General features: G+C 38.2%; 1 protein-coding gene across 2 annotated transcripts in view; it reads left to right on the top strand.

Annotated features, from left to right (window-relative positions):
* RIT2 (Ras like without CAAX 2) overlaps nt 1-14,073 on the top strand; it is a 346,858-nt gene that overhangs the window by 313,771 nt on the left and 19,014 nt on the right. Inside the window, exon 5 of one of the 2 annotated variants that reach the window (XM_070627578.1) lies at nt 13,283-13,636. The exons of the other annotated variant lie outside the window; for it this stretch is intronic. Coding sequence (XP_070483679.1) covers nt 13,283-13,324 — 42 coding nt within the window. The 3' untranslated portion in view covers nt 13,325-13,636. Of the gene's footprint in view, nt 1-13,282; nt 13,637-14,073 lie in introns of those variants that run through there. 2 annotated transcript variants of the gene reach the window in all.

Below are 14,073 nucleotides of genomic sequence, written 5' to 3'. Positions count from 1 at the left end.
TATCCACTTTCTACAACATCATTTGTTTAAAAGACTGTCCTTCCCCATTGAAAGTTTTTGGCACCCTTTCCAAAAATCATTTGACCATATATAGGAGGGTTTGTTTCTGGGCTCTCTATTCTATTCCATTAGTCAATATGTCTGTCTTTATGCAAGTACCACATGATTTAATTACTATAGCTTTGTAATAAGTTTTGAAATCAGAAGTATGAGACCTCTAATTTTGTTCTTTTTCAAGATTGTTTTGTCTATTTGACATCTCTTGAGATTCTATATGAATTTTAGGATGGGTTTTTCTATTTCTGCAAAACACATCACTGGTGTTGATAAAGATTTCACCGAGTCTATAGATTGCTTTGGCTAGTATTAACATCTTAACAATATTAAATTTTCCAATTCATGTACATAAGATGCCTTTACATTTATTTCTGAGTAGCTATTTACTTTTGTCAAAACAGCTTCAGCGGAGAGGTGAGGCAGATGACAAATTTTAGCAAGTTAAGTTATTTATGGTATATGAGTATGGACTATTCTTTGAACAAATCAAATTGATGGGAAAAAGGAAAGAAACTAGATGGTGACCAGAGGGAACAAAAGGTTATCCAGAAAAAAAATTTCAAACATAGAATATATAGTGTCACACTTATTTGGTGGAGGAAAGAAGGCGATAGAGAAGAAAAAGTTGAGAGTAAGGGGGAATGGGAGAAAAAATAATTTCCTGAAGACATAAGAAAGAATAAAATCCGTAGATCAAGTGGAAGAATTGGCCTTCAAAGAAAGTGCAGTTCCCCCTCTTATAAATAGATCTAGAAAGGAAATCATGGAGTCCAAACTCAGACAAATTTGATGATAGATAATAGTGAAAGCTTTTGCCCAATAGGCTTTCTTTTCTCTGTGAAGTAGAGGGACAGGCCATCTGCTGTGTTAGCTGTTGGAAGGAGCTGGCTATGGCACAGGAGGAATGTGTAAAGTTTTAAAGCAGTTACAGGGTGATGGGTGATGGGGAGCAGTTACAGGGGTGATGGCCACAGAAAAGCGAAAGAACAGTTGCAAAGGACTGAGGATCCAGCTGAGATTTGCGGAAGCATCAGCCTGGGGGTTTGAACAATTTTATCTGGCAGGATTTGAATACTTAAAGAAGGGCTAGAAGTTTGTAAGCTTTTTGTATTGAAGAATAAAAAGTTGGAGAGTTGAGGGTATTGTTGAGAGAGTTCTTCATAAGGTTAAGCAAGACATTTATGTATGGAAAGGAAGGAAGTAAATTCAGGAGGAAGATGCTAGTTTTGCAAAAAAGAAACAGAGTCAAAAGATTCTGCCTTCAAGGACAGTGAGGAGGTTTCTGCCAGTGCCAGGCATTTGCTACATCCAAAGAAATTGACTTCCAAGGAGCAATTCTGAAGCAAGAGGAAGCACTGTCATGCCAGTGTTGTTAAGCATTGAACGTGGTGTCAGAAGAGTTGGGGCTCATGTCAGCTCTATCATTAATTTGCTGCATGGCCTAGAGAGAGTCTCTTAATTTCTGAAGGTCTCCAGTCCTGTAATTGGATAACTTCCAAGATCCTTTCTGGCTCTAATTCTTTGACTAACCTCCATGGAGTTTCTTCTGCCATCACTATGCAGTGACCCTCTTTTAGCTATTTTATATTTCTTTGGACCAAAGATAAATGCCATGTCAACAAGTCATACACAGACTGACAGTCATAAAAAAGGTTGCAAAGGGAAATGTGTCAATATTTCTAATTCATGCCTCACTTGAAAGGTCAATGCAATTCTCTTCACTACAATAAAGCCCAGATTTGAGGGAGGGAATATGCCCTGAATCACACTGCTACCCATCAATAAACACCAAATTCTATTATTTAGGCTAGGTTCTACCAGATATAATGTAATTCCATTTGGAACAGAAATATGAACATTTTATAAATTATTATTTGTAACAAATATCCAAGGTTAAGCTTGTCTTAACACTGTCAAGGTATTTATTCAACTCAATTCACTCAGTTTTAATAATCAAATATTTGTTAAATGTATATACTATATGGTAAACATTATACTGAATTCTGGGAAAAAATGAATAACAGGTCAGCTAAGGCTCAGAGAGGTAAAATAATTTGCCTAATGCCATGTAACTAGTAACTACTGAGTTAGGATTTGAACAGGAATTTACATTCATGTTTATAAGATTTCATTTTGAATTCTTAAGCATAAGAATTCATGCTTATAACCATTACACTAAGCTTCTCCCCTTCCTTCAAGGGAGCTTAATTTTAAGTTAATCAATAAGAAAACAAATATGGAAAGAAACGTGATAAATGCCATCATAGAAGAATGTACAGGTACATAAAAGAAAACTTTTAACTTATCTTAGAGGGGTCAGGAATGACATCCCAATGAAACCAATGTTTCATCTCTGTCTTAATATATGATTATTGGTTGTTAAGGCCGACAAGAAAGGAAAGATAATTCCAGCTAAGGGAAGAGCAAGTACAGAATAACGGAAGGAAGGCTAGCAAAGCGCATTCAAGAAAATCTGTTATTTGGTATGGTTTGAGCCAAGATACCAGAGGCAAAATGGGAAATGTTTGTAAAAAGTAAATAGGCAGAGATCATAGAGGTTCCACGCAAGTCTGTGCTCTGTGTCCCAATGCCAGTCCTTGATGAAATTTGCACCATTCTGCCATGAAGTAAAAAAAAGGTATCATGGTGATTTTTCACATTTACCCTATATGAAATGCCATCTTTTGTTTTGATATGTTATTTCCTCCTCATTTGATACTTTGCTTTGAAAATGAACTTTCTTAATGAACTGCTGGTAATATGGATTGAGTCCCTCCTTGTTTTCTCCCTTCCTTCCTTCCTTATTCTTTTAGTGTCTGTACTTGGATGGGAAGATTGCATTGAGCAGTCTAAATCCAGAGACATAACTGTAGTCTTTTTGCTTTTTGAAGTCCCTACCCATAGTGAACTGACAGGGGAAAGTAGGAAATTTAATATTGCCAATGAACAATATCTCCATCCTTTCCAAATAATATCAATCCTGTCCTTCAGCTATTTAATCAGTTCCAGCTTAAGGCTATCCTATTTCAGGTAAACATTTAACCAAATCTAGGTGTTATTGTTTGTCGTTGTTTGGTTCAGAGTCCCATCTTCAAGAGCTGGGCTGAGGTCTCCCAGATGTAGAATGATACTCATGCCAAGGGTGGAGAATACTAATTTGCCTTCCTCTCCCCCTCTCCCTCCTTGTTCTGTCAACCATCTCTCATTGCAGAAGATGCATGAATATATGTGGGTAGTAAGAAAGGTAGATATGGAAAAGGAATTGGCATCTGCTTCTATCTGGATAGAAAGCTCTGCTTCTGGGTCATTGTAACTTCTCTACTGGTTGTGCATACTAGTGACCACCCCACAAGCTAGTCTTTGGCATTGACAACGCCTTGACCCATCTGTGCTATATCAGCTTGTCTTTCAGTGCCTGGGTGGGCTGAAAGAATTTGAACATTGGAGATCCCATGGGGCAGTTGCACTTTCTTCCTTTTCTCATCCAATGGTCTCTGTGTATCTCCCGGACACCAATCCTTGGCTCTCTAGGACTGTCTCTGAGTGGCCAACCTGGAACTTCAGTTAGTTCCCAAACCTGGCCTAAGCCACAAGAAAGCCTAGGAATTCAGCAATGACTGCCTTGTATTTGTGGGAATCAGTATTGGAGTTCACCAACTCACTATGTCATTCTGCCCTTTCCCAAAGGTTCTTTTCCTGTTGCCCAGTGGCTCTGGGCATGGCGGCATATCCTGCATTTTAGAAGACATTCAATCTCTAGCTAGGAAATGAGGTATCATTCTTACAGGTACAATCATATTTTATAAGCAATCACAGTTTGAGTGGCCCTCTAAGTCATGTGAGATGGGAGGGAAAGGAATAGATAGTGTCCTACTCACCAATTTCTGGTGTGCCAAGAAAACAGTTTTCTTTTTGCTTTTTAGCCTATTTAAAAGATCTCTGAAAGCAAACAATACCTAGCTAGCCCTAGAAATTTGATGCAAAATATGCATATCTAATGCCAGGAATCAGGATCCCATTGAACTTGGTATTTTTAAATTTATCTTCTTTGTTTCCAATTTTGAGCTTTTTCCACAGTAATTCCTATAGTTGTTGGTAACCCCAGGGGACCAGAAAAGAGTCTCAGTAACGCTTTACATCATTGTATAATGTTTGCTGAAATAGAAACGATACCTGTATTAGACAGAACGCATTCAGTTCTTAGAGAACTCCATGTCTACTAGCTCGAACAACTGTCCCAAGGGAAATTGGGATGCTATTTCAAAAAAGGGGAGAAGGTCTTCTGGGCAGGCAAAAATAGTAGATGTCTATCATTGAAATGCCTACAGAACCCCACCCCATTCTCTAAAAAAATATCTTGTCCATGAAAAACAGAGGTCTGGGAATTTCTGTTTTAGGCAACAGGGAATCAGTCAATAATATTAGAACAGCAATAAAATCAGATCTGAGTTTTAAATTTTCACTCTACTGCCTTCCACAATTTTAGTTCCTCATCCTTTTTTGTCCTATAATTAAAGTGGGCTTTAGAAGCCATTCATAGAAACCTGCTTCCCTCTGGCAACTAATTAGGCTAAACTGCACTGAACTCCAAACCATCGTGTTTGTGCAAAGAGCTTCTGAAGAGTTATCATTTCACCTGTATCCAGGATGAGGTATCCATGGAAACCTTGAACTTCTAATGACTGGTAGTTGGCAGGCTCGGGCACCCAGAGGGCAATTTATTGCTAGGCTGCCTTAAAACGAGCACTTGGGCCTGCCATCCTGATTTAGATGATTTTGTTAATGGTAACTCCCCACCAAAATCTACCTTGGGCTGACCCCAGCATCATTCTGACAAACTCATCCAGAAGGGTACATATACAAACTCAATTAGATTAGCAAGGATGAGCTGCAGAAACCTCCTGTGAGGATATGTCAAGGACATGGAATAAGGGCTGCATTTTTTTTCAACCTCATGTAGCTGTATATATATACACGCATTATACAGTATATCATACAAAAACTATATATATATAAAATAAATGCCTCTATAAATAATACATATACAAGTAAACATTTAAGTGTATATATACATAAAAGAATAGTCTTTCCCCTTAGGCCAGGGCTGGAGATCACTGAGGTTGACGTGCTTTGTTCTTTCAGCCTCCCTGCTCTCGCTAGACCCTGTGTTTTGCTTTTGTCCTCTCTGTATGTGAGGGCTGACCTTAGCAGAGAGCCGGCTGTCTTAAATATGGCAGGTCATCTATCAATTCCTCCCCAGGCTGTCGGAGTTCCTTTTAATCTCACTTGTAATTTTCCAGGGGATGTCTACAAAAGCCACAAACAGAATTTTAATGCTGTAAAACACCTATGGAGACAGTAAATATTTCCTTTTTCATGAGGACAGGCTGTGTGTCAACTGGTCCGAGAGAGATTTTCCAAGTTAAAGTTGATTACACTTAAATTGTCCATGAATGGGGTCATTTGCATTACTCTTCTGTAATGATTCTCTTTACATACAGTTACAACTTAGGCACAGGCATACATTTCTTGTTATTGAATGCCTGGTTCTTGAAAGATTTTTTTCTTCTCACACAAAGTATTAATTGCTTTCATAATTGCAAAATATTCACCCCACTAATTTGCAAATGCATTCATTATGCATTCCAAACATAAGATCCAGAAACTAATGGCAAAATTAATGGATATTCCAAGCCCCCATTGAGAAGAAAATATAGATTCAGGGAAGCTTGCTGATGAAGGGTAGATTGAGTGCCCCTAAATATTAAGGCAATAATGACTTTTCAAGATAGCTAGATAAATGGACTCTCAAATTTTTCAGATCAGCCAGCAAGTAAACACTATAAACTAAATAAGGCTGCATCACAAATTAGTTTAGTAAGTGAGCTTTTGTTTTAATTATTTATGCTAATACTTCATAGTTTCCTCAGAGATGGTACATACTTAGCGAAATAAGAAGGTCGGTAGAAAATCTTCCCATAGCAATCTCTTACACAAGTCTGCAGATGAGAGGATAACATAAGTGTCCTGTGATGCTGTGACTTTATTTGTGAATCCAATTCATTCAACAGATATTTATCAGATTCCTGTGATAGTTAAGTTCTGAAAATGCAAAACAAACAAGATAGTTTCTACCCACAAGAAGTGCTATTTATGAGGGAAAAGAGCATTTAGCCTATAATGTACCTGGGAAGATGTACCAGCTCGGGGGGAAGATAATGCTTCACTTCAAAGACATTGGAGGTTAAACCTTTAAGGAACATGGTGCATTCCCGGCAAATGTATCTGGGCAGAGGGAATGATATATTCAGGAAAGCGTAAGTAGTTTTAAATGGCTGGGGTGTAGAGTATGGAGGATGGGGTAGTTGGCAATGAGTGAATGTAGGATAATACTCCTGGAAAAAGGACACAAAAAAAAGAGATTCAAAAAGAGAGGGTGGGCAGGCATGGAGAGAGAAAGGTAAAAATAACGAGTTTTTTAAATCATTGAAAAATGGGGGCAGAAGAAACTTTAGATATCTTCTAATCCTCTCCCTTGAATTTACAGATAAGAACACTGGTGTCTAAATCCATGAGGTCATTATGTTGCTTTGCAGAGAACAGCTGAGCTCATCTCCTTTAAAATGGAACTCATGTGTAAACATCATTTCTAAGTTTCATTGGTTTTCTCTTCCCTGGAGCATGATTCATTTGATCCAGATCACCTTCCTCTTTCTCTGACAATCTAGGGTTGCTCACCTTAGATACACAAAAAGCAGAAATATTATGGGGCTCATCCTGCTGATGTTCACACGGACTATTCTAGGTTGGTAAATATGTCTTGAGGATCTAGTGTGTGCAAATACAGTGTGTTGGTTAATTGGAGAAGAACAAAAACATTGCAAATGTCCATAAGAAGTTACATGCTAGTGAAAATGTACATGGAGTAAGTCATCAAAGGAAGCTATTTGCTAGGAAGTGGAGAGTGCTCATAATAACACTGAAAATGATATATTTCAGCCTCGTCTATTTTTGCTTGTTTATTTAACAAAGAAATTAAAATGCAGTGGCCCAACTATCAGCCGTTATCCTAGCAGATGGAGTAACACGCATAGTTAAAAAATCTTTAATAGCTGGTTTGGTTAGCAGCTATGCATTCTCTGTGGTTAGAAAAGCAATGATCTTACAACCAAAGTTTGATTGTCGTTGCTGCTATTTAACTGTTTTAGAGATACCTGGTTTTTTTTTTGGTCAACCATTACTCTGGAAGAACGAAACAGAATGCAGCCATCTACTCATTTTTCTTCTCTCTGAGTTGTTTTTTTCAGTTTAAGATTCTGCAGGATGAAGACTGTCTTCTGAAAACAAGACAGCACCATCTTCTGAATACAATCGGTGGTAAAGCCATGAGAGGAAGACATCATCTGTGTTTTCCAATATTAAAAGAGTTGTCATATGGAAGGAAAGGCAGCGGATTATTCTGAATGTCTGTATAAGGCCAGAATAAGGAAAATAGTTAGATAATCTAGAGAGAACATATTCTTCTTAATATTATTAACTTTCACCCAGTGAGAGCTAGACATTGTTGACCTGGAATTCTCTTATGTGAGACTAAAATCGTCACTGGAAGTGTCCATAAAAAGGTCTGTACGCACCATCTCACAGAAATATTTTAGAAGTAAGGGTGTTCAATATCCTTACAACACTAATGTCTCTAACATCTCTGGTTCCATGGTCTGTCTCTCTACTCACATTGCTTGCACTTAGACAAAGCACAATTGGCTAAGGAAATTGAGAATTTTGCTGAATTAGATACCACTGCAAAAGACTCAGATCTGATCTCGAGAGCAAATTTAGGTTGCTTTGATAGTCACATATTATGAGAGGAGAATAAACTAAGAAAAACTGAACCCCTAAGGCAAATGTTGCATTAATTAGGAGTAGGGGATAAGTGTATAGACCATTAGTTAGCTGTTAGTGAGCTTTAGGAAATAACAGGAGTCAGGTTTTCAAGTCAATTTGGTGATTATTCTAGGTGAAAGAGACACAAAGGTGAAAGGAACACTGCTCGTGTGCCCATGAAACCTCCCCTAGGTACAGAGCAGAAAAGTATTAATTGTAATAAAAGCTGAGTGATAAAAACCTAATGCTTAGGGATTTAAAAAGAGAGAGAAATCATACTCAGTCTTTGGGGATTGAGAAACACCTCATGAAGCAGAGTCTGGGAATTGTGTTAGAAAAGCCTAAGAGTAGTAGAATGTTGGCTGGTGAAGATAGAAAGAAGGATGAGAAGGATATATAAAAAGGATGGCAAGAAAAGGTAAGGGAATAAAATAGGATAATGGAGGGAAACAAGAAATTTAAAAGGCTCCACAGGAGAAAGGTGAGTGAAAATGGGAACTGAAATAGGACCATGGCTTTCAAGGGACCAAGGAAGAAAAAGGACTCTACCCTGCATTGATTAAACATAACAATAAAATATGCCCAAAGGAGGATTCCGGCACCCGAGGATAGTAATGGTAATGGAGTCAACTGTATCAGAATAACTCTGATGAGAGAAAGTCCCCTAGCCCACTCTGGTGGTGGTTGTAAAGACGAGAATCAACCTTCTCACTCATCAGGACTGCATGGTTTCTGAGGGAGAGAAGCCAGTCACATGTATTAATGAACAAACAAAAAAGTCCAAATTATAGTACATGTAATATGTAATAAGCACGAGGCTTTTTGTTTACCTTCTTTATATCTCTTACTAACCCCATTTTAAGATAAGGACATTGAGTATTAGAGAAGCTGAGTAAGTCAATTAAGGACACTCAACTAGTAAGTGGATGAGATGGGATTAGAACTCAGGACATCTGATTTCGGAAACCCTCCTCTTAAAAAGGATACTTTCCCCCATTGTATCTTAGTGAGACCTGATGTTTTGACTAACGCAGACTATGTTCTCAGCTGCTTCTGCGGAGGATGGAGCACAGATAATGTCAGTGAGCTGACAAGTCATTGCAGCGATAGTGTTGTTTGCCATGTGCTCTGACATGACCAGAATCTGGAAGAGAAAACAGGTGTCACCGACTTAGAGATGCAGTCTCAGGCTGCTGCTTCTTAACAGACTTGTCAGGATTGCCTTCCTTGCGCCAGCATGCTGTGTGCCCAGCCATGAGAGGCAGTAATTTTGTCCACCTGGGGAGGGATCAGGCAACTGGGCTTGGGAAGCAACAAATGGAAGGAGTTTCTAAGGCCACAGAGGGGTTTTCTGTACGAGTTTAAAGCTGTCATCTGTGCAGTCACTTGAATCTACACATAATATCTTCCAAACCCAAAGGGTTGGGAACTTGCAGATATACATTCTATTACAAAATAAATTTAAAGAATATAAATTTTGGGGGCCAGCCCAGTGGTGTAGTGGTTAAGTTCGCACTCTCCACTTCAGCAACACAGCATTTGCGAGTTCAGGTCCCAGGTGTGGACCTGTGCATCGTTCATCAAGCCATGCTGTGGCAACATCCCACATACAAAATAGAGGAAGACTAGCACAGAACTTAGCTCAGTGACAATCTTCCTCAAGCAAAAAGGGGAAGATTGGCAACAGATGTTAGATCAGGGCCAATCTTCCTCACCAAAAAAAATAAAATAAATAAAAAACTAAATAAATATAAATAAATAAATAAAAAAGAATATAAATTTTAAAAGTATAAATTTGAATTTTAATAAAGTTAAAGCCCCAGATCAAGATGTCCAGAGTCCTCAGCTGTTCTCTGACTAAATAGGGGGAAATGGCAGCCACCTCTAATTTCCATCTTCCCCACCTCCACACCCACTGGATTGCCTCAGGAAGTCTCTTCTCAGAACCTCTCCTTCCCAGGTGTTCTACTTGTTCCATGCACCGTCTCTTTGTGTTCTATACGAAGCGGCAGATACAGTGGTAAAAAGAGAGTCCTGTGTTTTAGTGCCAACTCCAAAATTGAAGAACTATACTCTCTTTGAAATGTAGGTACTCCCACACTGTTGTAGTTTATTTCATTTATACAGCAAAGAATTTGGAGTTTAGTATGCCTAGGGACAATTTCATTTGTAGAATCAAATTTCCTTCTGACTAAATGAGAACCTTTAGCAGAAACAGTCATTTTACAGAAGAATATGAATGTGTGTGTCTGCAGAAATCAGTCAATGAGAGAGATGCTGTGGAGGCGACATATGCAATGACTTGGTGGCTTGGAGATTACCCTAAAGGTCATTGCAATCCTGAATTCTTTTGTTTTGAGGATATCCCACACCTTTTTAATTCTGTTAACCCAATTGACGACATTTATTCTTTTAAGGGCCCAGACTCTTCCATTAGTAATTATTACTATGTACAGATTTATTAAGTACACTCACTGTGCTAGAAGGTTCTTGACCATATTGCTACATAATCTACTGTAATCTGTATAAAAACCTTCTGAAGGAGATATTATTATTTTTATCTTAAGGAGAAGGAAATGGAGGTTTGAGAGGCAGACTTACTTATCCATAGTAAGAGGTGCATCTCACCTTATCTTGTAGTAATAACTGTAGGAATAATATCACTATTTTTTTTTAGCACTTATTATGTGCTATTGATGATGGGGGAATGACAGAAATAACTTACATTGGAGAGTTAAATATTTGCCTTTATGTTCCAGAAACCTCCCTCTGTCTAGAGTATGAAGGATAGATTTGAGGGGCTCATATCTGAAGGTAGAAAATCATTTAGGGGATAAATTAACAAGAGCCTGAGTTAAGGCGATAGTCATGTAAATGGAGAGGGAAGATAACAGCATTTGGTAATAAAGGGATAGAAATGAAATGACTTAATTAGCAATTCAATTTAAGGATATAGAAGAGGAATCTAGAAGGACTTCAACAATTCTCAGCTGGATTACTGGGACTATTGGTGTCATCAACCAAGAAGGAACATTTTGGGAAGAAAAGTAATTAATTTAGTCACCTTAATTTTGTAGTGCTTATGAGCCATTCCAGAGGAACTTCTCACCAGAGAACTATACATGTGATTCTGGACTTAAACTGAAAGATGAGGTGTGAAGACATTAATTTGGGACTCATGAGCACTCTAATGATTGCTAAAGCTATGGATTTGAATAAAACATGCAAGGAGGAAACATCAAATGAGGGTAGAAATAAAGTCAAAGACAGAATCCATGGACACATAATTATGAAAGGAGTGAGTGAGTAGCAGGATTTTTCAGGACATTCGGACAGGATATTCTGAAAGAGTAATCATAAAAAGGCTAAAAAAAATCAGAAAAGAAGGGGGTCACCAAGTCAAAGGAGAACAGTTTAAAGAAGGGAGTAGTCAGTTTATCAAATGTAGATGGTGAAAGATCATTGGAAGCAACTATGGGGTTTGGAAGCAAACCATTTCAAAAACCATTTTAGGAGGATGGGTGAGGAGGGGGTCAGAATACAGATTGTGAAGGTTGATGTGCTAATCAGAAGTGGTTAAGAGAAATTAGCACATAAATCTGTGACATATTTTCTTTTGAAACTGTGCATCCTTCTCTCAATTGCTTTCTTGCTTCAGCCCCATTCTTCCTCTTTTTAACCGTGTACAAATATTTTCCCGAATAATCTGCGTTTGATGGTATATCTGTATTTTAATGAAAGGACAGATAGAAGAAAGTAACTAGAATTGGACTGTTAAAATAGGTGGCTTGCATATTTTTCTGGGGAAAAAATGGACTTTTAAGAATGAAGTCTGAAAACATGAGACAGAGGGGGCCAACCAATGGTGCAGGACTGAAGTGGATATTAAAGAAGACTCAAAGCCCAGATGGAGGTCACAGAGACTGAGGAGAGTAAGATAAGACATCCAATGACACAGATGAGCTTCTGGGTGCTAGTCCCAGATGTTAAAGGCATTCTCCTTGGATGCTTTTATTTCCTCATTGAGGTGAAGGAAGAGGGCAAGAGCATCTGCCGAACATGAGGAGAGGGTCAAAGACCTGAGAAGAGAAGTGAAGATTCTGAAGAACCAAATGAAGAATAGAAAAGGGCACTGGCTAATAATAAGTAAAATGATTGACAAGTGCATGGATGGCTCTGCTAAAATTGAAAACTAAAGTTACAGTGGTGCCAATAAGCACATGCTTATACATTTTTCAAAAAATGCCCAGCTCCTGTGTGTAGGACCAGAGAATAAGGGACATTGGTTTATTTCTGCCTTCTGTAGATCCCAGAATTAGAACCTAAATCAAATTTGTTTTTTTCAGGTTCATCCTTCTTTTCATGGCATACCTTTTCAAATATAATCCAAAAGGATACTCAAGTTGACCACAAGCTTAGAGGAAACCTGATATCTCTGGTTTTCCTTCCGACCTCATCACAGTCATCTGCCACTGTGCTTCCCAGACTCCATTCAAGCAAGCATCATGATCCTGCTCTCTTTTTTTCTGCTTAGAGATTCTGGAGAGCACTTATTCTACACAGAGAGTCTATGTCATAGACCATTTGTGTCACTTGAAATGAATTTTAATGGAAAGGATTTAAAACCCTCAGCAATTCAAGTGAGATTCTAGCTTCTGAGCTCTCTAGTTAATTCATGGAGAGTTTTGGCTGTAGTAATTAGTTGATTCCTCCTTGGTCACCTTTCTGTCCATTTATTCACCCACCCATTCAAAGAAGAGACAGGAAAGATGTTTATTGGACATAGTTATGTGTAAAACACTGAGGTGGTGTTGGGAATGCCATCTTCCTTGCCCTCATGGTCTTGGATTCTGCAGGGGATCCAAAAATTATAGTTACACAACTTATTGCTTAACTATAATTGTTGCATGTGTTACAAGTATAATACATGAATTCCTTCTTTCTAGTTTTACCTAATATAAATTTATTAATGTAATAAATTAACCATTGGCATATTTTTTGGTGCTTAGAGAGTAAAATTTTGGGCCACTTAGAACACTTAGCTTTTTATAATAACTAATTCTCTATGGTTAGGGAGAGCCATTCATTTAATATACATCAAATACACACATTTATTTATTAGTGCAAATATATGACGATATCCTTAGGCATGCACATACATATATGCATATTTATACATAGGTATTCCTGCATGCATATTTCATATACTGCCTAAGTTTATTGATTTATAATTTTAATGGGACATTTTAAAAGTAAAGTCCTTAGGAGAAAATTTCAAAGAAGAAGCCAGATATTGCTGTTAGCAAAATATTTAGCATTAACCTTCTCTTTTTTCCCTTCATAGCAACTACTGGCTGCCATGGCAACCTCTCCCCCCAGCATATGAGAGCTTTTCGAATGAAAAGCACAAGACCTTGGAGACTTCAAATGTCTTCTGTACAAAGCAGTCTGAACCCTTTACCCTGGAGCCATTACCATCCTGTGCCTCAGAAGGACTGGCTACACCGTTTAATTTATTATGTCCTGCTTTTCTCTCCATTCAATCAATATCTCTCCAGAACGGCAGGAGAGGGAAAACCTTTTACATTTCCTTGCACAGAGTAGGCTCTCAAGAAATAGGCTTCTTTTTTATTACTCAATTGATGGGTTCCAAACATATTTCATATGAATTTAAATAAATGAGGCATTTAAACTCACTAATTTCTTCTGATTGTGCTCTTCATTCCCTCATTCTCTGGTTGGAACCATATTAATTACTACTGAGCCACAAAAGTGCCATTATCACTTCTGCCCTAGGCCTTTGTTCATCCTTCTATCTCAGACTCCTTCTGCTCCCCAAACACCCTGCTTTCCCTCACCAACCTAGGTAATTCTTACTTATCATTCAGCTCTCATATGAGCGCTCCCTCCCTCAGGAAGCCAAGAAGCACTAATAAAGAGCTGGGCATTACTTATAAATGGTGCCGCAGTGTCCTGTGCTGGCCACTGTCATGGAATTGATCACAGTGATCTGAAATTTCCTTTTTATTTTTCTATCCCCCTAACCAAGAACTAACTCTTCTACTTTTTGTAAGCCCAGCTGTATTCCCAAGGCCAGGGCTCCAGTGGTGTCATTCTACAAATATTGAGTGCCTA

The sequence above is a fragment of the Equus przewalskii genome, chromosome 7, assembly GCF_037783145.1.
Source record: "Equus przewalskii isolate Varuska chromosome 7, EquPr2, whole genome shotgun sequence".
Taxonomy (NCBI): domain Eukaryota; kingdom Metazoa; phylum Chordata; class Mammalia; order Perissodactyla; family Equidae; genus Equus; species Equus przewalskii.
The sequence above is the reverse complement of the archived record's forward strand: the minus strand, read 5'-3'. Positions and strand labels throughout refer to the sequence as shown.